Source organism: Bos mutus, chromosome 2 (assembly GCF_027580195.1).
Source record: "Bos mutus isolate GX-2022 chromosome 2, NWIPB_WYAK_1.1, whole genome shotgun sequence".
Lineage (NCBI taxonomy): Eukaryota > Metazoa > Chordata > Mammalia > Artiodactyla > Bovidae > Bos > Bos mutus.
In genome coordinates this window covers 99,938,640-99,963,930 of record NC_091618.1, presented here as the reverse complement: position 1 = coordinate 99,963,930, position 25,291 = coordinate 99,938,640, and the positions used below count along the sequence as shown (strand labels likewise).

The 25,291-nt window shown below is 41.1% G+C and overlaps 1 protein-coding gene across 7 annotated transcripts in view; it reads left to right on the top strand.

Moving 5' to 3' along the window:
- Positions 1 to 25,291, top strand: part of RBMS1 (RNA binding motif single stranded interacting protein 1) — a 220,041-nt gene that overhangs the window by 78,476 nt on the left and 116,274 nt on the right. Inside the window, exon 1 of one of the 7 annotated variants that reach the window (XM_070357525.1) lies at positions 9,356 to 9,830. The exons of 5 other annotated variants lie outside the window; for them this stretch is intronic. In XM_070357525.1, coding sequence (XP_070213626.1) covers positions 9,762 to 9,830 — 69 coding nt within the window. In that variant the 5' untranslated portion in view covers positions 9,356 to 9,761. Of the gene's footprint in view, positions 1 to 9,355; positions 9,831 to 25,291 lie in introns of those variants that run through there. One more of the 7 variants, XM_070357517.1, reaches the window with a different exon arrangement.

Here is a 25,291-nt window from a genome sequence, read left to right as displayed (position 1 = left end):
TGCTCTGTATCTAAAGCACTAGGGGTAGAAGTTGAGGTGATTGTTAGGAGGTGGGGTGGCTGAGAGGGAAGCTGACAGCTCTGTTTGTTCCTTTGTGAGATTAGGGTAAAGTTTCTCATTCTGACTCGTGGAGACTGTGCTCACTAGTAAGACACAGTCAGATCTTGGAAAAACTGACGGTGTGAGTCATTTGCTTGCAGTCACCTAGTAGCTCTGGGTTCTTGTGAAGGTTAAAAATGAGTGTTTGCAAAAATGTGTTTCTGGAGCCTAAGCTGTAAGATGAACATGTGTGTGCACGGTATCCATGCACTGTCTTCACACACCTGTGTGCCATTCTGAACAGATTCTAGTGCTCACTTTTTTCACATTTCAGCATTGCTGAAATCAGGATGCATCTTACAATTTATGATGTTCTGTAATTGCTATTGTCCATTTTTTTTTTCAAATGTTAACATCTCTGTAATCGTTAAGCATATTATAATCAGTGGCATCTTATATTTATATCCAAATATTTATAGGAAACTGATCTCAGAGATTTGTAGGCCATTTCACTTTCCCTTCAAAAGTAAAGCAAGAAGATTTATTCTGACAGTAATAGTTGAGGTCAAAAGAGAAACCATTTGATCGTGGAATCCCATTTCCTTTATTATAAGTAACATACAAATGCAAAATGCAACATTCATTACAACCTCTCTTAGGATCCCAAGTGATCGAAAGATTAGGATGCAAATTTATCATGCTTAATATAAGCTGTAAAATGTATTCTTTAAGCTTTGATCCCTCCATTTCTCACATTCAGCTCTTTCTAGTTTCACCTCATGATCATTTTCAAAAGAGGATGCAAATCATCATTTGTCATGTGTGTGTGTGTCTGTGTCTCTCCCTGTGTGTGAGTGTGTAAGAAAGCTATCGTTCCTCATTCATTCACACCTCCAGCAGAACCTACTATGTGTAGGACAGTGGGCTGAGGAACTCATTAGAGATTTACAGACTATTTAAGCAATCTTACAAGATTGTTAAGACTCAAAGTAAGATGACTCCACCCTCACTTTTATGGGTCAGGCAGTGTAGAATATAGAAAAAAGCTATATACAATCTACAGAAGACACAGATACAAGTCCTGGGGTAGGAATATAATGAATAGGTTCAGAATTGGAGGCTGTTTAACAAAGAACCTTCTAAAGAAATGGCTAAATACGGATAGATTTAATTTATTATCAGTCATGGTGTCCAAGGGCTTCCCTGATAGCTCAGTTGGTAAAGAATCCTTCTGCAATGCAGGAGACCGCAGTTCGATTCCTGGATCAGGAAGATCTGCTAGAGAAGGGATAGGCTACTCACTCCAGTATTCTTGGGCTTCCCCGGTGGCTCTGCCTGCAATGTGGAAGACCTGAGTTCAATCCCTGGGTTGGGAAGGTCTCCTGGAGAAGGGAAAGGCTACCCACTCCAGTATTGTGGCCTGGAGACTTCCATAAACTGTATAGTCCATGGGGTCCTAAAGAGTTGGACACGACTGAGTAACTTTCACTTTCACTTTCATGGTGTCCAAGGAGAGACAGTTACATTCATTCTATATTGAGTTATTTCTTGAGTGATTATTATATGTCAGGCACGGGAACTAGCATTTAATCATTCTTTCCAACCTTGAGGTCCTGCTTCATGACCTAAGTCAAATTGTTTAACCTACCTGAGGCTCACTCTGCTGTTCAAAACAAGTGGATCATGCCAGCCTGCTACCTTCCCTGAGACTTTAATGAGATGTACAATAAAGCATTTTGTAAATTATAATATTTTTATAATATAATAAAATATAACAAAATAATGTAATATAATATATGCCTGCTTGCCTGCCAAGTCGCTTCAGTCACGTCTGACTTCTTTGGGCTGTAGCATGGACATCTCCTCTGTCCATGAGATTCTCCAGGCAAGAATGTTGGAGTGAGTTTCCATGCCCTCCTCCAGGGGGTCTTAACTCATCTCCTGAGGCTCCTGCGTTGCAGGTGGGTCATTTACTGCTAAACCACTGGGGAAGCCCAGTATAACATACAGGTCTGAAAAATGTCCTCAGAAATTATCTACTTCTTCCTCCTAGTGCTTCCTCCAATTTAGAAGAATTTTTCACAGGATTTTAACATTGAATAATCCTTTAGTTGAAACTTCAGCACGTCTGCCAGTAGATTAAATATTAGATTGGGAGGTGAAGGAAGGGTGGTTCTGGGAGGATCTTTTTAGTATGCTGTCAGCATTCTGGGAGTGTTCTTTATAGTTTGGAATTAGGAACTGCTGATGTCATGATCAGTCATATTGCCATGACAATATCAGAATTTCCTCCTTTGCCTTTTCTTCGCTTGGGGAGTATCAATTTGCCACAGGTCTGTCATCGGTTTGTCCCGTATGTTAAGTGTATTAGATAACCAGACACTCAGGGTAGGGAATTTTTATAAGCTCCTTATGTAGCCCTTTGCAGTACTCTTAACTAAATATGCTGTTACTGGAAAGTTTGCCTTCATCTACCCCATCTGAATAGAAATTTATTCTAATTTCATATTTTCTTATGTGAACCTTAACATTTATAATTTAGTGGAGAATAGAAAGCTTTTTAGCATTCTCACTTATTATTCTGTTATCCTCCTCTTCAGGTAAAATTAACTTAATGCTCCTGTTAGCAACTAAAGAGAAAGGAAACTGTTTTATTGTTTTTTCTTCTGTATTTTGAATGCTTTAAACCCTAATTTGTGCTGTGGATCCCAGGTTTTGCATAGACATTGTTTATGTCTCCCAGCATTTAGGAATGTCTTATGCCGTTTGTCGTTCTTGGCTTATATGAGGGTTTTGTTTGTCCAAGGTAGTTGTTCAGCCTCTCCAAATTTTCATTCAAACAGTTGATTTTTACCTATGGAAAGGTGATGGTTACTCCAGATTTGAGTTTTGTTTTTCATGATTTAGAGGTTTTTTTTTTTTTTGGCTCTAGTTTTTCACAAATTCTGTAGACTTCCTAAGTACTTTCTGTCTCTTCCCAAGTCATGTAGGAAGAGGTGAATATAATTAGCTGTTTCCACAGCACATCACCCCCTCCCTGCCTCACTTCAGCTTATCCTTTACACATAGTCTGATTACTACAGACTATTTTTTCCTATTTTTATAGAAAAACGTAGGAAAGAAATTTAACTTACAGAGAACCTATGCCAGGAATTTGAGTGAGCTTTGATTTTATTAACTAATCTGCAAGAGCAAGGAAGTAACTAATTTATGATAGGCTATACCTAAAATTTTTTTAAGTGTAAATTATTTGTTTGAAATTTAGAGGATGTTGTGCCACAGAAATAAATATCCTAAATGATGATTAGGATGTTAGTTGTCTGATAAGCATTTATGAGTCCCATAATGAAGCTAATCTCGAATATGGTCTCCCACTAGATTGCGAGGGAAATTCTATTCTCAGTTTCAGTTCAGGATTTTGGAAAAACCTTTTATATAATCACCAACCCAGGTTCTTTTCTGCTTCTCTCCCAACTCCATTCTACCAACTATCCCCGAGAGTAAGACTAGTGGTTGTAAGAGGAGTTATATCTTAGCAACCATTAATTGAATAAGATTTAGGAGCTAGGTTGGGTCAGAATATGTATTTGTACTATTAAGTGCATAATCTAATATTGAAAACTTTGTCCTCATAAGAAACTGAATGGAAATTCAGTGTAATTTCTTATCTTTTAAAAAGTGATTTGCCCAAGTCATGTAGTTGGTAATCGGTAAAGCTGAGATGCACACCCAGGCTTGGGCTCTTAGGTTTTCCCCCACAGGGTTTGGATTTGAACTGTAGATCATAGTAATAACAGTCATCAGGAGTATCATTGGGGGTAGGCAATTTGGAGTCAGAAAGACCTAAGTTCAAACCTCAGCTCCATCATATATTGGATCTGTGGCCTTGGAAAGGTTATTTAAGCCTGAACCATCAGGGAAGCCCAACAGTGAGCCTCACTTTTCCCTTTAGTAAAATGGGCTAATTATTATTCTCTCATGGTGTGTGTGTGTGTGTGTGTGTGTGTGTGTGAGAGAGAGAGAGAGAGAGAGAGAGAAAGAGAGAGAATGAGGGCGGGAGAGAGGAACTTGCTGAGAAAATGCCTAGAATATAGTAGTTACTCAATAAATGACATTTTTTAGTCCATACAGAGAAGCTGCAGTAGGGCAAAGCCCATTTCTTCTGTTTTGTTCACCAGGACAAATTTAAGAATCATTAGAATATTGCTTTTGATAAGACTCATCAGAATTTGGCCATGTTTATGTTCTTCTATATGTCTTCCAGGATTATAGCTATAGAGCTATAGTTTTATTTTATTATAGTAGTTTCATTTTTATACACAAGTGATTTTATATGTGTCTAGGGAGACTTTAGGTCTAGAATAAGATTGTAGAATTTTTTAAAAAGCAAAATAGTAAATAATAGAAAATATTGCTGCTCCTTTAGAAATAGGATACTTTATCAACTCTATTTTGTATCAAGAAAGAACAGAAATTTGAAGAATCTGCTGACCTCATATTTTTCTTTTTTCTTTTTTTCCTGCTTTGCTGGGAGCTAGAGGCTTTTGTAAACACATTTTTTAAAGTTTGAGCTGCTTACACTAACACCTACTATGTGGTTATATTTTATTCCTTAAATATTGTAATGTAAAGTAATGTTGGATAACTTTTTCCCCCTCTTATTTTCTGTTTTTAATGTGACTCAGATAAAAAAGGGTGCTTGAAATGCCTTAGCACCAATCGAGGATTAGAACCTACCACAGGTCTGCTCTTTTGTTGACAGAGGTATTCTATTATCTCATTGGACATCTTCTCTACACGCCTCCCCCCACCCTGTTTTCCCCCCTTCTTTCAAAGTTTAGCTCTCCCACCACACTTTCTTTGAGTTATTTTATTCAAAGGCTTCTTTCTTTCCTATATGAGGCTCAGTAACATGTGTTGGAATGGGGGGCTCCCCTACCTTTTGATTTTCCTTCTGCCTTAAGGAGTTTATCAGTAAGTGATGATTTCAACAGCAGTCACCCCATGTCTACATTCTCTCTCATACCACCCCTCTCTCTCTCTTATACGGACACACACACTCACACATTTTTGTTTTTCTCATCGGCAGAATGCTTCTTTCTGAATGTCCCTCAAACAAAAACATTTATACAGCTGAGCTCCCCACGCCCTTGTTATATCCTGTATTGATCTCACCCTGCAGTGGACTTGCACAGTGCGTAATTGTCTGTACCACTTGGCTGGCACTTATCACTTAATGCCTTGCATTATTCGTGTCCAGCAACTCAGTGCTGTAGGGGTTACAAGTACTCACCTGGGAATTGGAGCATTATTTATAAGGCTTTTTTGAGTCCCAGCTTTATAGTGTTGAAGGAGCACAGGACAGGATCTTTTAAGCCTTACTCGGTCTGGGTTTGAACATTTGCTTGCTTCTTCCTAACTCTATGGTTAAGTCAGTGAGTCTTCACTTGTTTTCCTCTCATTGGTAAATGAAGCCTAATAACCCTTCCAACTTCATAGGGTTGTTGTGAAAGTGAAATGAGATGTGAAATTTATAAATGAAAGTCTCATTTTCAAAATATTTCTATGGGACAAATGTCTTCTCAATTCAGATTCTCAAATTGTGGTTTTACAAACACTTGGGAATCACGAAATCTCATCTCCTCTAGGAGGCTGCAGGCTCCTGCATGTACTGATGGCTCTGTCCTTATTAGCCTCATTCATAGCCTCCTCCTGCCTCACAGTGTGATCTCTGATAGCACGCACAGTCTTCCCATTCATACAGAAATGGCCCTGGTCCAACATACAACCTCTTTAAAGGAAACAGGACAAAAACAAACGTGGGAGAAAACCTTGAGTTCACCTAGGCTCTTGAAACAGACCTTCTGTCAGACAACTTTTTTAACCTCTTAGGATTAAGCCTTGGAAAGCATCTTCATTCAGCCATTCAGCAAACAGTTCTCAAAGACACAGGCTCTCCTTACCTAAATTTGGTTTTTTTAACTTGTCCATTCAACCTGCTCCCTTGCTCCTGCTCTTTGATGATCAGCCAGCCTTACTAATAGCAGTTATTTACACAGTATACCCACTTAAGTCTACAAACACCACTATAAAACCTGAGAAAACAATAATAATAGCTGCCATTTATTGAGTGGGGCACTTTGGTTGGAGTACCATAGATATACTTAGGACAGTCAGCGAGGAGTCTGAGACTCAGAGAGGTTAACTGGCTTGCCCAAAGCCATGTGGCTAGTCACTGGAAAGCTGAAATGTGGAGCCAGATGGGTTTGGCTGTTTAATTTTGTCCCTTGGATTGCAAAGTTCAGATTCACTTAAGCTATCTGAAGAACGAGGGGTGGGGCTGGTTACCCATACACACAGAGGGGCTGTTGTCAGTCTGAAGAGCCAGAGCAGCTTCAGGGACTTCATCATGTCCCCGCCAAGTGCTCACCCGCTCCTGGCATCTGCTTGCCTCTCCGTTTGCTGCCAGTCAGCTTCCTGTTACTCATAGTTTCTGCTTCCTCATAACCTTGGCTTGCATATGGTTTTGGCTTTTTGTGGCCTCAACTCTACCCCTGGCACTCTTGCAGTTTCTGCCCCTTCCCTAACTGGTTCAGTTTTCTGAATCAGATTCCCAGGGGTGAGGATCTGATTGGCTCTGCTCATTTTTTCAGTCCCAGCCATGTCATAGGTCACTGGCCTATCTCTGGATTGACTGCTCTTGGGTCAGATTCCCACAGCTTTACCCACCAGCTGAGCCGGGCTGTGGAGGATATTGTCTGCCCACTCAACAAAGTCTCAGTTTCCCTTTCAGAAAGATGAGCATCTACCGGGCAGATTCCAAAGCTCTAATTTTGACCACGATAACTTAAGAGTTTCTCTGGAATGCTTCCTTGCTTTGTCCTAAAATATATTTTTTTCAAAGGTCAAATATACTTTCCTAGATGAATCTCACTAGTGTCTCTTCTTGTAGCCATTTATAAATAATCACTTGTGAGTATTTATAATTGATTATATATGTATATATTATATATATGGTTTAATATTTGTTATTTCTCTTAGGTTGAAATTATTTGGGTTTTAGTGACTTTGTTATATTTTACATTTTATAGTCATTGAGGGTGGAAAATCAATCTTCTCCTTTCTTTGCAGTGCTTAGTTAAGTGTGTAGTACCTTCCTGCGTCTGGAACTTTTGAACCCTGGCTTGTAGACCTTGTATAAATATATACCTTTCCTTGTTTCCTTTTATGCCATCCACCATATAGAACATTTTGTTTTGTTGCTATTTAGATATCATTTTTATTCTTAAAAATAGTCCTTGAAATATTTTTAATGTTCTTAGTATATTTTAGTTACCTAGTTATTAGAATTGCTCTTGTAGTCCAATTTAAATTGTATTATCATTTAAAATCTTGTCTTAACCCTGTAAAACAACTGCAGGGTATCAAATCAAGTCTTCCCGTTCTAGAAGAGCACAATATCCAAAGTATCATGACCTTAGAGCAGAACCATAGAAAAATTAATCTATGCTGTTCTTTTGTGGTTTATACTGTGGTTTCCTAAGAGACCAGTCATGACAACTGAGGTTGTACATGGAATTTTTTCCATAGATGACAGGTTTGAACTGCTAGGGTCTTGGGCATTAAGTTCTCAGCAAAAGGCATCTATGACTGGAACAGTTCTACCTAAAGCCTTCTATTTTATACCTGTGTTTGATGACTTGTGGTAAAAGGACCTAGTGCCTGGAGACAGCAAAGGAGCAGCCAAAATGGCATGGAGTAGTCCTAAATAGTATATATATTAACACAGAACTGAATGTTAGTTGCATTGTTTTTATTCAATCATTTAAAATAACAGATACGTTTCTCTGAATGTTATTTAGCAAGTTCTTACTTGCCAAACTGTGCACCTAGTGCTGTGCTTAGAGTAAGGTTACTGCTGCTGCTTTTTCTTTTTTTAACGAGAAGAATTAGAAATTATATGTATAGTTTGTGTATATAGTTTTTAAGTAGGTGAGACTTGATAGTTCTCATCACTTTTGTCAGAAAATGTTCGGAGCCCCTCTGTATACCGAGGTGGTTCCCGAGGTCAGCAGTGGGAAGGGTATCTAGGTTGGATATTTTTCAGCTCCTTGCTGCTGGTAACACCCTTGAATGGTCACAGCTTTGCTAGAAGATTCGATTTCCATAGGGGCCACTTTGTTTTCCTTAGGGCAGCCAGAAGTTGAGTGCCTTCACTTCTTAGCCGAGTTAGGATTTTTCATTATCATGGCAGATGGCCCTTTCCAGGGAGGCGTTAGAGGCCAGAGGCCAAGGAAGAACGCTGTAATATTGACTGCTTAGTGTGGTAATATTATCCCTGATAGTCTCTGCTGAACAGGCCAACTGTCCCAGTGGCCCATCCACACACTGCCTGTGGAACTTGCTCTAGAGGCCATCTGCATTGCTCAGGTTCTATCTGGGCTTGATATGCTAACGAATGCAAAGCTGATCAGAAAAAAAAAAAAAAAAAAGTGGGGGCATCTTGAATCGCCTTAAATAATTTCAGTTGAAAAAACAAAGGAAACTACCTCCTCCCTTTGTCCCTGTTTTGCAGTTTGTGTCCCTTCAGTGGAACACATTTGTGTCGTATCTAATAATTAAATATAGAAGGATCGTACTCTTCCAGTTTTCGAGAAGGCTTGCTAAACCGATGGCTTGAAATGATTTTCGCTGTTTGATTTTGGCATCTCGAAGGTAAGCTTGCCAAACTCTGGCATAGGAATGAAGCACGAACTTTACTGTGCGTGTTTGCGGTGAGGGGGTGGGGAGTGGAGACTTATTTTCTCTGCTAAAATTTTCGCGTGCGAATTGGGGGAACGGGGATTTGCAGAGGTTTGATGGAAGGCTGGTGTGTTCACTGAAGTAGGTGTGATCGCCCGCACCTTTTCTGGGAGGGTGGACGGTAGGGGGGATGGGGGGGGAGTAGTTTGAAAGGATGAAAGAAAAGATAGAACTGGGACCAGCTGGCTTCCTACCCAGGTGTTAGCGTGATCCCCGACGCGGTGCCCTGAAAAGGGGCTTCGAGCCGGGGTGCAAAGCTGCAGCGGGTGCTGAGGCCAAGAATCTAGGAGAAAAAAAAGAAAAGAGGAGGGGGGTGGCTACTCCAAGGAATGTGCGGCATGCGGGGAGCCAGACCCAACCATTACACCGGAGCGGGGGCGCCGGCGGCTTCCCCGGCCGCGTGGCCCCCGCCCCGGCCCCGAGCCCGGGAGGGAGCGCCTGGGGGCCGGCCGGCGGGCCGGCGGGGCGGCGGGCGCGGCGCCGGGCGAGAGGGCGGGGAGGCGCTGGTGGGCCTGGGCGCGGCGCGAGGCGGTGCGCGGCCGCCTCCCCGCCCCCGGCGGGCGCGCTCTCGGGGCGGTGGTTGAGGCCGCGGTAGGTGGGGACGCGGCGGCGCTGCTCCTCCGCTGCCGCCGGGAGAGTCCGCGGCGCCGCCAGCTCCGCGCGCGAACTCCCGTCCATGGCACGCAGGGCGGCGGCCGCCCGAGCTGCCCGAGTCCTGCCCGCCGCCGCCGCGCCGCACTTTTAGGCGACTCGGGAGGTCGAGGGCGGAGGAGAAGTCAGCCCGGAGCTGCAGCCCCCGCCGGCCGCCGCCGCGCGGCGAGAGGGAGTTCCCGGAGCGGCCGCGGCCCCGGCCGGCCCCCTCCCTGCGCCCTCCCCCTCGCGGCGAGGCTGCCCCGCGCCCGCCGCCCGCGCCCGCCGCGATGATCTTCCCCAGCAGCAGCGGCAACCCCGGGGGCAGCAGCAGCTGCAGGACGCCCTATCGCAAGCAGGTGAGGCGGCGGCGGGGATGCCGCGCGGAGGCCGGCCACCCCGATCTACAAAAGGCGGCAGCGCCCGGCCAGACTCCGCTGTCCTCCTCGGAGGGACCGGGCTGGGCGGTGACCTTGTTTCGCAGGAGGCGGCCCGCGGGGACGGCTCGGGCCGTTGACCTTAGCTGGGGAGATGCCCTCGCTCCCGCCGGCCGGGCCGGGCAGGACGCGGAGGAAGGGGAAGGGGCGGCGGCGCGGCGAGAGCAGGAGCGCTCCGGGCTGGGGGCTTCGCCTAGCTCTGCAACAAGTTTGGGTTTTTTTCTGGAAACCTTTGTGTGTGTAAGAGTAAGATAATAAGTCGTAACATTGGGCTACAACAATCTTCACTTGGAACCTCAAAGAACCTACCCGATTCGTACTAAACCCGGAAGACCAATATGTGTGTGTGTGTGTGTGTGTGTGTGTGTGTGCGCGCTCCCCCTCCCATTTATATATTAAAAAAAGAAAGAAAAAGAAACAGGAACTTCTACTGTCACTTTCTCAAGGTTTTCAGTTTCCAGCAGCAAAGGGGAATCCTGTGACATCTAGTTGCAGAGATACTTGGATAAGCCTGAGTCATACACATGCCTTTTCCTATTTTAATACCGTTTCATACATTTTTTAACAGATTGAACTCCAAAGGCACTTTAGTGGTTAGATCAAAATCCCCTGCCGGGAAAATGAGTGGAGCTGGAAGCTTATATTCATAGCCTTTTGTTTTGTTTTTCATCTTTGTTTTTAAAAGAAGGTTACTGAAGCCATGTTGTGATAAATCTCACAGAGCCTTTCAGCAGCAGCAAAAACAAAACGTAGCCTTAAATTATGTAAAAAATGTGCAGGTCTGTTTAGAAAAGGTTAAACTGATTTAGAGGTCAGTGGCAAGATGCTTGTTGAGAAAACAAAAACACGATTGCAGATATTTTTCTTCCATAATATATCTCTTGTCTACATCCTTAGCCACTGAGACAAATCAATTAAGTTATTACCCCCATAATGATTCAATCAAACTGTATCCTTCCATGCAGACCATGGCTCTGTTAAGATCATGACAGATGACAGCGATGCCTGGTGGCTTTCCTAAAGGCGTTCACAGGGTTATTGATTATGTTTAGTCCTTTTTGTTCTCAGACTCATTTTGGGGGAGGGAAGGCATATCTTAGCATAAGTATGTCTGAAAGTGGTCCTAATTTTCTGAACAGAGTGACAGTGTCCAAAAGTATTGTTTTCTGGCCCTTGTATCTTTCACTTGTTAGCTTCCCCTTAAAAAGACAGTAAACACACCTAGTCTGTGTTCCCTTCCTGCCCAAGTAAATGGAACTTTTACCTGGCTTAAGAAAAGTCCCTCCTTTTAATTAAAAAAAAAAAAACAAAACTGCATTTGTGTCTTGGTTGAAGTATAGACTAAAATTGTCAAGATTCAGAAACCGGCATCTCTGAACTCTTCCTGTGGCCTCATTTAAAAGAAATACCTGAGATCCAGTACACTTACATCAACTTCATAAACGAAGCCAATTTACAATGAATATTCTCCTGAACCCTCCTCCCCCACCCACCTCCCTCTACCTGAAAAGATGGCTAATTATGTAAGGGCCTTGTGTATTCATTTATTTGTTGTCAAAACCCGGCGGGGTGTTAGCTCTGAAATGGGGAAAAAGCTCTGAGGGCGAGGCCTTTTGCTGTGAGGGGCTGGAGGTTTTGTGTGTGGAGGGGGACAGCCTGCTGGTCTGGAGCACGCTGATAAGATGCTCTTCTTTTCACTGGGCTCTCCTTAGATTCAGAGACTAAAAGGGCTGACTGAATCAGAAAAACAAACAGACTCTTTTTTTCTATAGGCGAAGAAAGAAATGAATGTGTAGGCATTATACAGACACAAGACCCTGGGTACCAGTGGTATTTTGAGTCAAAGGTTTCTTTTGTTAGTATTTAGCCATTCACTGGGAAAACACACTTCCAGCGCGGGGACCTGGTTACCATGAGTGACTTTGTGATCTCATCCTGGCATAGTCTAAATGGGAAGTCTAATTAATGCTTCTTAGAAGATTTTGTGATATCAAGCTTGCACCTTTCAGTTCACATTACTCTGTTCATTTAGATGAAAGAATAGGTACGTTTTAGGTGTATAGTGCAGTTTGAGTTTAATGTAGAAATATATAATCAGCTGTTAGAGCTGATTCAAGATAACTTGCCTGAGGAAAACACTGAATGTGAGGAATACTTGAAAATCACCTTTGGAAAAAAATAAGCCAGAGTCACATTTGTATTATACATATATATTAGTGGCAAACCATCATTGAGCATCTTACAGCCTGTGGATTGCTGTTCTCAGTGCTTTGGATGGATTAACTCATTTAGTCATCTTGACAGTCTTACAGGGCAGGTAATAATATCTTTATTTTTACAGTTGAGGAAACTGAGACATAGTTTAAGTTCCGTGCTCAGTCTGTATGACCCAAAGCGCAGAGCCAGGATTTGGACCCTGGCAGTCAAGCTCTTTAAACTACCACACCTCGGCAGCCTGCGTATCACGTGCACGTTTCAATGAAAACTCAGAGCTTCTCCACGTCACTGCCCATCACCCTTCTAGTCTCAGAAAGTCTGGTTTAGGGATTCCTCCCACCTTTCTGGACTGTGGGCTGGGGTACAGGGTGGAGGGATGGTAAGGGAGTTGAAGGTGAAGAATGATGACGTGGATGACTTGGATAGTGAGTTCAGAATACTGGGGATTGGCATCAATGTCAAAAGATTGCTTTTTGGAGTGATTTTATGATTTCTTCTTAGAACTTTACAAATACTGGAGTCAGCCAGTTTCAGTTAAAGCAGAAGTGGGTGATGCTCATTCTCCTCCTACTCCATGTTGTGTGTGGAGGGCCTCAAGGAGCACTGATCTCTGGCATCATCCAGAATAAACAGGATTTTCCTGTATCACAGGCCTACGAGCTTGTTAGAAATACACCTGCTCGGCTCGGGTCAGAGTAAGATGCTTTGAGTGGAGTGATAACCCAGGAGGCAGTATCTAGGCAAAGATTGCTGGCTCTAGTCTCAGTGGAAAAGCCTGTGTGGCCAATTATTGTTAACTGTGACTTTCAGATATAAGATATTAAGCAAACCTAGTCTGATTATATGAGAACACCCCACAACCAAAATGAAAACCACTTCTGTAATTGTGAAAATATTTTAGTATGTTTCCGTCGAAAAAGTGCTTTGTGCTGAAAAGGCCTTAATTAGAGAAAATAAATATTTCCATTTTATTTTCAACTGTTTTATTAAGTACTTCCCCCTTGGTGTTTCCTTACTTCCATTATGGAACTGCTTTCTTGAGGTAGTTGACTCAGTTATGTCATATGCTTGGTTTTTTACAAATTGAGGCATGTCCTTCTTTAGGGTTTTGAGAAAGTCCTCTTTTTTTGCCCGGTGGTTTGCAGTTGGGTCCTTTGGGGTAGAGGAGTGAATATAAGAATTTGCGTGTGTGTGTTTCTTTTCTTTCCAAATGATCTTGCCAACCAATAGCTGTACTTGATAAGAGTTGCTAACTTTTGATGAGTGAAGTACTTGTCTCCTCAGTTTAAATAGATTTACACAGTTTGCTGCTTTCTTGAAGATTAACTGGGTGTAGCTGCACGTGAAGAATTCAACAGTGATTCAGTATTTGGCCGTGTTAGAGGATGACATACAAAGCTGGTGATTAATCCTCTTCAAGCAGTTTCTGTTCACAGCAATTTATGTGTAGTAGATTGGGTTTTTGTTAAAGTTTGAAGATTAAAGTTGTTCAGAGAAATGTTTAAATGAACACTGAATGAGCCAGTTCCAATTTATTGTGTTTTTTGTTTGTCTGTTTTAAAGAAAGTAAACCTCAAGCCACTGATATTGGAGGTTTTTTTAGGAGAAGTTAGCAGATAGTTAAATTGGTATCCAGAAGATACCAATTCCTGGTTCTCTACTAGGCTGTTCCAATGTGTTTGTGATTCAGTAGTCCTTATGCGTCGAGGTAATGTTTGAAATAAGAATCCATAGCCATTTGGAAAGTATGGAATTCATCATTAGTGATATCCAATTTTTTCTCTAGGTATCCCTTTTGGCATCTCACCACATTTTCCATAGTTCACGTCAGGTTTTAAACATGTTTCTTGTTTTTGCTCTTTCCTTCCTTTTAGAGTCTACTGTTAACTGGGCTCACCATATATTGGTAATACTTTTCAAGCCCTTTCTTGGAGGAGTGGCGGGGAGACTGTCTCGTCCAAGTTTCTGAGAATGTATTTCCAAAGCACTCTGCCAATAAATATTTAAAGATATATATGATATCCCCTCCCAACCTCAGCTATATTTAATCTTCACAACGGCCGTGTAAAGTAGGAAAAGGTCAGGAATTTTGAGGCAGTGAATTTAAACAGCCTGGCTGGTGAAAGCTTGGTCTCTGGAGTCAAAAGCTCTGTCTGCTACCAGGAAAAAGAAGGAAGCTCAGTCAAGAACAGCTGTAGCCCTCTCGACACTTCCCTTTCCTTGGCCTCCCAAAGACATGTGGCGCACAGAGCACCCCAGATTTCGGCTTTGGGAATTCTAGCTCTGTAATTTATTAGTGTTTTTTGTTTGTTTCATGAAGGCCTTTGCTCTAGGGTTGTCAGATAACATACAGGACACCAAGTTAAACTGGAATTTCAGATAAACAATGAATAATATTTTAGTGTAAGTACATCTTGGATATTGCACAGTACTGTGTGTTTTTATTTGCCAAATCCAATAATCCTATCTATTTCTGGGGAACCCAACTCACTTTTTAAAACAAGTTATAAAAGAGATGATAATTGTAGACAAAATTATTTCCATGTTTTCCTCCTAAAATCTTGCCTCTTAGGATATTCCTTGAGCCCTGGTAATGCAGATTTCACATCTTAACTTCATTAACCATCACTCAACCTCATTGAAAGACCCCCCAGCTTAAGTTCTGGCTCTGTCACTTGCCTGCTTTTTCAGTTAACCTCACAAAGCCTCAGTTTCTGTTAAATAAAGATAATAGTGCACACTCCACAGGGTTGTTGTTGTTAATCCTTCTAAGGTGTTATTATTATTAATGTCCCTACCAAGCAAGCAACAGCGGGTGGTCCTGGGAGGCACTGTGTGATCCTGGGGGACCTTGACACAGCCTCTAAGAATGGACTTTGTTTAGAAAGTGGGGGCAACCTCCCAAAGGGTAAGGATCTGGAGCTTGAAAACAAGACTCTCAACCACATTTAAAAAAAAAAAATCCAGAAAAGATGTAGAAAAGAACATCCCACCATATTTTAAGACAGTGGTCCTGTATTATGCTCTTGTTTGCAGAATTTGCCATGTCTTTGGGGAAAGAAAGCCTTTCAACTCTCTGTTCTTTATTTTATGCAAATATATGATTGGAGAATGGGGAAAAACGAGCATTAGTGACTGTTGTTAATGAAAAATGCTGCCTTTTAATTTGCTCAAAAGCAGACAGATTTGATTATTAGTATATGCATGATGATTTCCTGAATTCTTTCCTTTGTCTTGTTTGTATATTTGGTTTTCAAAGGTGCCATCTTTGCCTTTCTCAGAAAAATAAACATTTTTTTTCTCCTTAGACATCTGTAGGTGTTCAGTGGGTGTTTGTTTTTAAACTCCAGTCTGTAGAGAATGCTTTGCTTAATACATTCTAAAAGCTTGGTAAATTTTAAAATAAGATAGACATAGCATGAGGAAGGAAGTAATAAGCTTTTCCTGAAGTTAGGACAAGGTGGAAACATTAAATGGAGCAAACTAAATTCTGTATTGAAATAATGAATCAATGTAACTATTGTTTTTTAACACTTACTAAATAGCAGCTACAACAAAACTTGTAAATATAGTAGTGCTCTAATAAATAGAAATATATCTTGGCTCCACTTTATTTAAGTATATGGATATACAAAGCAATGTAATGTAAACTGGGGAAATCGTATTTACACTTGTTAATTGTGCATACAGTACAGCTTCAAAAATGCATTTAAAAAAAAGAGGCTGAAAGGAAATATGCCAAAAATATTAACAAGTGTTTTCCTCTGTTGGTAGATGGAACCATGAATGATTTACTTTTCATGATTCTCTTTACATTTGTTTTTCAACCTTCCAGTCCCCCTTGGTCTCCACATGAACATACAGTCCTTTGGTTATCAAGAAAAAGATAAAGTGAAAAGAAAAATCTAGAAAATTATACTATTTTTAAGGTTTAAAAATTGCAGTGAAAGTTGAGTTTTCAAGTCAATGAGAATTTCAGCCTAGCGTGTAGGTACTACTTGTTTCTATGTCTGACCTTTGAGATGTGGTCCTTTCCTATTCTTTACAAGTGTCTATGCATTCTTATTTTTACTGCGAATTCCTGTATCACGTTTCTGGAAATCACCTATTTCTGACACATAGTTTTTATATTTATGAACTCAATATTTTCCTGTTTTATACATGCTCAACAAGACTTCTGTACTTTTTAAAAAGCATTTTTAGGACACCACTTTATATGAGTCAGCAAGGAGAAAATATTGCTATATGTATGGAATTTCATTTGCTAGATCACTTTTCAGGAAAGGAGCTATTCAAAATATTGAGGAATTACCTCTGTTTTCTCTTGTTGTTATTTGACTTATAACTGCATTTCAGTACAGCTGTTTTGTGGACAAATTCCCTAACATTTAATTTCTGTACTAAACATGAACCAAGACTGCTCTACTACTCATGTCATAATTCTTTGGATTTTTTTTATCATAAATACTTATGGTTATCTTCATCACACACTTTCTTTTCAGTATAGCTTTTTGAAAGGGCAGTGGGGCTGGAGAAGTGGCTTCCTCACAGATAGCTGTAATATATAATGGGGCAGTGAGGGTTTCTGTAAGAATCATTAAAGCTGTTACTTTGTAATCCAGGGGGATTTTCAGTTTATCAGGATATTTGAGGTGAACTCGATAGAGACTACAGGACTTCAGAGAGAAAGGAGAGAGCCCTGGCAGATGGAAGGAAGAGGTGTTGGGTCTGAGGGAGAAATAGAAGGAAAGCAGCATTGCCTCGTTTTGTTGTTTGGTCAAATACCTGAGCTCTTTTAGGGAAAGAGTGAGTAATCTAGGTGAGCTGGACTGCGGAGTAGAGCTTGGGGGGCAGAGCAGGGATAGAGTCAAGCTTGCTAAGGTGTATGAGAGGAGCTGCTGGGCTGTGCTCAGTTGTGTCCAACGTTAGCCCGCCAGGCTCCTCTGTCCGTGGGATTTTCCAGGCAAGAATACTAGAGTGGGTTGCCTTTCCTCCTCCAGGGGATCTTCCCGATCCAAGCATCGAAGCTGTGTCTCTTGTCTCTCCTGCATTGGCAGGCAGATTCTTTACCACTTTGCCACCTGGGAAGCTCAGATGAGAGGAGAGCCCTAGCTCAAAAGTATTGGCGACAGTTGAGACAAAGCTGTAAAATGGAGTAATGGCTGTGTGAACGTAATAGATGGAGTGGATTCAATTTATTGCACAGAGGGAATTGACAGGATTTAGCTGGTGACTGGTTGGAGGTGGCATTGGTGAAAAAAGAATCTTAGGTCTCTTGTCTTGAATGAATGGGGAAGTGAAGTTTCTGCTCCATTACTTGCTCTGGGCTCAGTGATAAGATAGAATTCAGCCATTCTCTTACAAGGATTGTCTACATTTTTTAAGGCACAAAAATTAATTGGGGAGGGGTGTTAGGTGCTAAATTCTAGTGACATTCAAAGTCCAGACACCAGAGATGCAAAGGGTCCTTCAGTGTCCATGTCAGTCTCTTAAGGAAGAATCATCCAGGCGAAAAGGCTAGTGGCACCTTGTGCAAACCTCTTCAAGAACTCATTTTGGATCCAAGAGATGGTTGTAAATATTTTTACTGGTTCCCTGAGATTGTCTTAAAGTTAGTGTAGAGACTTTGTCACATGGGTGTGCTCATTTCATGTTTGGCCTGGATCCTCGCATTCTTTGGAGTAGAGTACTTATCCAGCAGGTTGTTTCTTGATAGTACATGTCATTTATAACATCTGTAGTATAACAAGTGCGTTTGGTTATACTAAATATTCCCACCCATACAGAAGTATGGAAGATGGCAGGTTGGGTGGCAAAGGGGTTAGAGAACTCACCCTGCCACAGTAAATTAGTTTCTGAGGAAAGACCGTAAGCTTGGTTTGGCCATTTTAATTTGGCCACACAAATCACACATTACCACCCTTCCCACCTGCCAACTGTAGGCAGAAATTTCCAACAAGAAATACAGAACTAGGCAGGAAGCTCAGAACCTCCTGAAACTTAATAGAAGGCACATTGGAACAGGTTAAAGCAGTTCAGGAAGAGCGGGTGTCCAGAAGGATCTGGACAGACCTAGGGGAGCACAGGTTTGAGAACCTGTGGGAAGAAGGATGAGCATTAGGCAAAGCGGGGGAAAGAAACGGCAAAATATTGGGAGAATCAAGAGATTATCACAGAAGCCTAAGAAGAGTGGAGTCTCTAAAATAGCTGGTCAGCTCTCTTTGTGTTGCCTAGAAGACAATGATGTAGTAGAGGGCGTTGGGAATGTCCATTGGAAGGTCTTTGAAAGCACTCAAGATGGAAGTTTCAGTAGAGTAGTTTGTGTATGGTAGACAGGGAAGGGGATCAGGGGTGAGCACGGAAGAAGCACATGCCAAAGAGTGTAAGGAATGCGTAAGTGAAGAGGGTGTGTCTTTAGAAAAATTGGATGTCCAAAGGCAGAGTCCCTTCAGACAATATTGACGCAAGATTATCTTAGTATCTGACTGGTTGTAAGTAGAGCAAGGTAATAGAAAGCACAGAATAGCTGGAACTAGGTCTTATTTTCTTTGTTATTTTTTAAGAAAGATTGAGGTTAGTCTTATAGGAAAGGGATCTGAGAGAATTGCCTGACCATGATACAGGAAAGAGGAGATTGGTTATGCTAGAGATGTTAGGAGGAGTAAGGAGGCCGGTGAAGCACAACCTTTCAAAAGCTTGCATCTCAGTAAAGAGGCTAGGTCATCTGTTATGATTGAAAGAAAAAAAAGAGAGAGAGAGATTGTAGGCCTAAGGAGTGTAACAGAAGATTTAGAATAGTCACTCTTGAGAATTTGGTGAGTGTTCAAATAGAGATGGGTAAAAGGATGACTAAGCTATAGTGAGGGCCCCTGGGAAAGCAGGGGTCTGAGTTGGCAGGGTGTTTTGATCCTTCTCCAGCAAGAAATGACGGAAAGCATCTAGGTAATGAGAATGCAAGGAGATCAACCAGTCAATCCTAAAGGAAATCAATCCTGGATATTCATTGGAAGGACTGATGCTGAAGCTCCAGTTCTTTGGCCACCTGATACCACCTAAGAGCCTACTTGTTAGAAAAGACCTTGGTGCTGGGAAAGATTGAAGGCAGAAGGAGAGGGGATGACAGAGAACAAGATGACTGGATGGCATTGCCGACGCAATGGACATGAGTTCGAGCAGACTCTGGGAGATGGTAGGGAACAGGGAAGCCTGGCGTGCTGCAGTCCATGGGGTCACAAAGGGTCAGATACAACTGAGGGACTGAATAACAACAACAAAAGGGATTAGGTGTGGAAATTGAGAGTATTTTTATGAAGGTTAAAGGAGACAGGTGAGATCAAGAGAGACACTGAATTTGGAGAACAGGGAATATCCTGGGGATCCTGGTAAGATAAAAAGGAAAGCCCCTGGGAGTCAGGGAAGGGGAGTGATCTTGAAGAAGTAGTAGTCCCAAGATCTTAATCTTGTAGAGTTATTGGGAGAATTAAATAAGGTGATACCAGTGTGTCTGCCTGGAATACCAGAAATGCTCAGATGGTTCTAATCATTAAGATGTGGCTCTTGTATAGTTTTTACCTCCCTAAAACCACTGTTCAGATATTTGTGTAAATCAAAGCATATATCAAACAGACTTCAATCATGAACCACAAACCAAAATAATTCATGTTTTCAACTGAACCACAAGCTGAAATTAAGTTTTAAAACATACCATCAAACTATTTCAAAACATTTTAAGTTGCTTTTAAGGAAAAAAAGGTGGACATGGGTGTGGATCCCAGCTTCATCATTTATTCTATTACTGTGAACTCATTTCTTAAACTTCCTGGGTCTTGATTTCCTCAGTGGCAAAACGAAGTAAAATAGTTACTTAATGTAATTGAGATGATTCAATGAGGTCATAGGCATGACAGCACTTGACCCATTATCTGGCACAGGTGCTCTGTCTTCACTTCTTCCTTAGGATATCGCCTAACAAGTTACTTTACGCAAGAGGATCTCAGTGGATGGATCACAAAGTGATAATATTAGTGGAAGATTGTGATCATTCTATTCATTAGTAGAAAATACTTTTTGAGGAGAAAGATCTAGAAGGATAACTCAGTTGTCATTGATAAATGGAAATGATTCTTACATTGTCCTTTACTTTCTAGAGTAAAAGGTCAAGGGATTAATGACAGACTTTATGACAGAGAAACACTACAGAGATATTGTTATGGCTTCTGAAATGGGTGCCCTTTCCAGCTATTACATGAGTATTTTGTTTCCTTCAGCATGTGATTCTAAGTTTATAAAGTCTTATCGTTCAAAGCTGCTTTTCCCAAATTGTGTCCTCTAAGATTCTGGAGTTCTTTTAAATGTTAAAAGTGTTCTGGAATTAAAATATTTAGTGTTCAAAGAAACTTGGGAAACACTACATGCTATATAGTGTTACTGTCTTAGAGAGTAATAGTGGAAATCAGCATTAAAAAGTCTGAGAAGTCCTACAGTAAAGACTTTTGTCCAAATTTTGTTTCTCATTGTTTCCAAAACTATTTGATCATGGTACCTAGAATATTTACTAGACATTCTGTGGAACAATTTGGGAAACACTTTTTTAAAGGAACCCTTTGGCCTGTTAGAGTTGGAAGGGACTTTAAAGATGGTTTAGTCCAACCCATGTAATTTACTAAGGAAATTAGAATCCAGAGACACTGAATGGTTTGTTCAAAATCTCAGTTCTAAGGCCTAGATCTTTTGACCCTGAGTGCTCCATCATCCTGCCTTCAGAATCTTGACTTTTCCAAGATTCTGTGGCACACCTTGCACCAGTGTTTTCAGAATTGTTTTCATATGACGTTTTTTTATTCTGTGAACAAGTAAGTCCTTAGGGATGGTATGCTATGTGTTACTTTCAGACAAAGTAAATTAGTATCTGCCATCTGTTATCTGTTTTGTTTTTAATTGCTCCTCTTTTAAGTTTAGTTTTCCCACCTATTTTATTATTTCTTGCAGCATTTACGAAATCTAGATTACTGACTTGGGAAATCAATCTAGTTTTAAATATCAGTGATCTAGAAAACCCACAGGTTCTAATTATTAATGAACATTCTTTTGCCCTCTAATTTTGTTTTGTCTTTTTCACCTAATTGGCTGTGGGTAGACAAATTTACATATTTTTAGCCCCTTCCTGCCTGACTTATTACAGCATGCAAAATTTGCTCTGTGGTTTCTAGGTTAAGTTCCTGTATAGAAGAAACCACAGTTTAGACTTTACAGTGCTGCTGTGTGCTAAAGGCCCATCTAGGACACAGTAAAATATGCTCTTTAAAAATCTAAATGACCAGTTTGTTGCCCTCTGTTACCATTATGATCTTTTAGGTGCTAATAGTTCACTTAGAGAGTTTCTCTTTTTATGTATCTTAAGGTTTGTAGTTGCGTAGTTTAAAGAAAAATGGGTGGGTCCCTGTCAGAAACCTGCACTAATTTTTTCTGGTGTCTGCAACATGAAAATTTATTCTAAATGAATCCTGTAATGTGATACTAGTGTTCTGGATGAAGTGATATGAAATAATGTCTGTAATATCATATGTATCACAAAAGGAGCACAGAATATTAGTAAAGGACCTTAGAGGTGAGGATATTTCAACATCACTCAGCTTATCTGTAACAAAGCCAGGAGTAGAACTCGTATATCCTGACTACAGTGCAGTTTGAACCTTTGCAAACAAATTCATCTTGGATTATCATTCATTCAATCAGTATTTTATGGGCCAAGTGCAGTGTTAGTTCTGAAGGGAATAAGAAATTAATGGTTTTACTTCTCAACATCATAGTGAAATGGGAGCTATGGAGCAGGTATAAATAACTAGATAAGGTAGAAATGAATCAGTAACATAAGAGGTGTAGCTATTTAAGAAGTGCACGGTGTAAGAACATGTGTAACCTGTAGCTGTCTTGCTCTCAGTTCAGTTCAGTGGCTCAGTTGTGTCCGACTCTTTGCGACCCCATGAATCGCAGCACGCCAGGCCTCCCTGTCCGTCACCAACTCCCAGAGTTCACCCAAACTCATGTGCATCGAGTCGGTGATGCCATCCAGCCATCTCATCCTCTTTCATCCCCTTCTCCTCCTGCCCCCAATCCCTCCCAGCATCAGGGTCTTTTCCAATGAATCAACTCTTCACATGAGGTGGCCAAAGTATTGGAGTTTCAGCCTCAGCATCAGTCCTTCCAATGAACACCCAGGACTGGTCTCCTTTAGAATGGACTGGTTGGATCTCCTTGCAGTCCAAGGGACTCTGGAGAGTCTTCTCCAACACCACAGTTCAAAAGCATCAATTCTTCGGCGCTCAGCTTTCTTCACAATCCAACTCTCACATCCATACGTGACCACTGGAAAAACCACAGCCTTGACTAGACAGACCTTTGTGGGCAAAGTAATGTCTCTGCTTTTGAATATGCTATCTAGGTTGGTCATAACTTTTCTTCCAAGGAGTAAGCATCTTATACTTTCATGGCTGCAGTCACCATCTGCAGTGATTTTGGAGCCCCGAAAAATAAAGTCTGACACTGTTTCCACTGTTCCCCATCTATTTCCCATGAAGTGATGGGACCAGATGCCATGATCTTCGTTTTCTGAATGTTGAGCTTTAAGCCAACTTTTTCACTCTCCACTTTCACTTTCATCAAGAGGCTTTTTAGTTCCTCTTCACTTTCTGCCATAAGGATGGTGTCATCTGCATATCTGAGGTTATTGATATTTCTCCCGGCAATCTTGATTCCAGCTTGTGCTTCTTCCAGCCCAGCGTTTCTCATGATGTACTCTGCATAGAAGTTAAATAAGCAGGGTGACAATATACAGCCTTGACGTACTCCTTTTCCTATTTGGAACCAGTCTGTTGTTCCATGTCCAATTCTAACTGTTGCTTGCTGACCTGCATATAGGTTTCTCAAGAGGCAGGTCAGGTAGTCTGGTATTCCCATCTCTTTCAGAATTTTCCACAGTTTATTGTGATCCACACAGTCAAAGGCTTTGGCATAGTCAATAAAGCAGAAATAGATGTTTTTCTGGAACTCTCTTGCTTTTTCCATGATCCAGCAGATGTTGGCAATTTGATCTCTGGTTCCTCTGCCTTTTCTAAAACCAGCTTGAACATCTGGAAGTTCACGGTTCACGTATTGCTGAAGCCTGGCTTGGAGAATTTTGAGCATCACTTTACTAGCATGTGAGATGAGTGCAATTGTGCGGTAGTTTGAGCATTCTTTGGCATTGCCTTTCTTTGGGATTGGAATGAAAACTGACCTTTTCCAGTCCTGTGGCCACTGCTGAGTTTTACTAATTTGCTGGCATATATTACTCTAATTGACCTGAATTTTGACTATTTGACATTTAGGTGCATTTGACTTGGTTCTGGGATAGAAACAAGATTCTCAGTTGGCCCATTTTGTCATTGTGTTGGTTGTCATGTTAGAGTTACTGTACCCTTTAACTGACTCTAATAAGCTGCTTACTGGGCTTCCCTGGTGGCTCAGATGGTAAAGAATCTACCTGCAATGCAGGAGATCCAGGTTCAATCCCTGAATTTGGGAAGATCCCCTGGAGAAAGGAATGACTACTTACTCCATTGTTCTTGGCTGGAGAATTCCATGAACAGAGGAGCCTGGAGGGCTACAGTCCATGGGGTCACAAAAAGTCGGACATGACTGAGCGACGAACACACACACACACACAGACACACAAACACACACAGTTTATTAGGGTGTAAAGTAGAGTAGAAAAGACACCAAAGTATATCTTTCATATTCTTGACATTAATTCATTGCCAAATTTGTTTTAGTTCTCTAAAAGAGGAGTGGGAAAGGTAGAGAGCACAAAGAGAAATTCAGGCAAAAGTAGTACTAATTCAGTTTCTAAAAGGCTCTTCTTTTCATTATTCACTAGCTGAATGTTTGAAGAATTGGAAAAATAGTATTTGTAGAGCTAGGATTGTTGACAGTCAAGGAAATAATAAATAAAAGTTTACATAAAAGTGGCTCATACATTTTATAGAGTATCTATGGCCGGGGTCAGCACATAGTTTTCTGTGAAGGGCCTAACAGTAAGTATTTTAGGCTTTGCAGGCTGTAAGGGCTCTGTTACAATTACTTAGCACTGCCTGTGGCTTCCAGAACGCCATAGAGAATGCTTTCAAATGGGCTGTGTTCCAATAAAACTTTATTTACAAAAGCAAGTAGCAAATGAGATTAGGCCTCTGGACAGTAGTTTGCAGACCCCTGATTTATAGAATCCTTTATTCATTGACTCTTTTACCAAAAGGTGCACAGAAAGAATTGAAAGAAAATGACATTCAGACCAGAAGTAGTGATACTTATTAGCACCATCAAAATAGAGAATAAAAACCAAGTGAGTATAGGTTTGAGTCTTAGCTTTGATCAAAAGGTTTTAGATTAAAGACTCAATCTTGACTAGATATTTCGTTTGGTTCCATTTGGGGAGGCTTCTTTCGTGTATCTGTATAATCAATACTACCTTGGTCTTTTTTTTTGAGAATCCCTAAATCTTGGTCATCATTCTGAAATGGTGAGATGTTTATCACAGCTTTCTGTCTGTGATAAAATAGAAATAACATCCTAGGAGTAAAATATTAATTTTTTTCCCTTAAAAATATTTTTTGCCTTAATTTCCTATAGCTGCCATAACAAAGTTCCACCGGCTGAGTTATTAAACAGTAGAAGTTTCTTTTCCCACAGTCTGGAAGATAGACAGCCAAGATCGAGGTGTTGGCAGGGCCACATTTCTTCTGACGTGTTAGAGAAGAATCTTTTCAGGCCTCGTTCCTAACTCCCGTCTTCACATAACATTCTCCCTGTGTGGATGTCTATCTCTTTGTCTAGATTTTGCCTTTTAATAAGGACACTAGCCATATTAGAATCCACCCTAATGACCTCATCTTAACTCAGTTACCTTTGTAAAGGCTCTGTCTCAAGTAAGGTCACATTCTAAGATACTGGGGGTTAGAACTGCAATGTATAAGGTTTGTTTTTTTTTTTTGGTGGGAGGACAAAATTCAATGCACAACAATCTGATACCAGACTTGCATTCACCTGGAATTGCATTCATCTGTTGGGTTCCCTGGTGGACCCAAAATAAAGGTAAATTGCTTTGTGATTCACTCGTGGTCACCTTGGCTTTC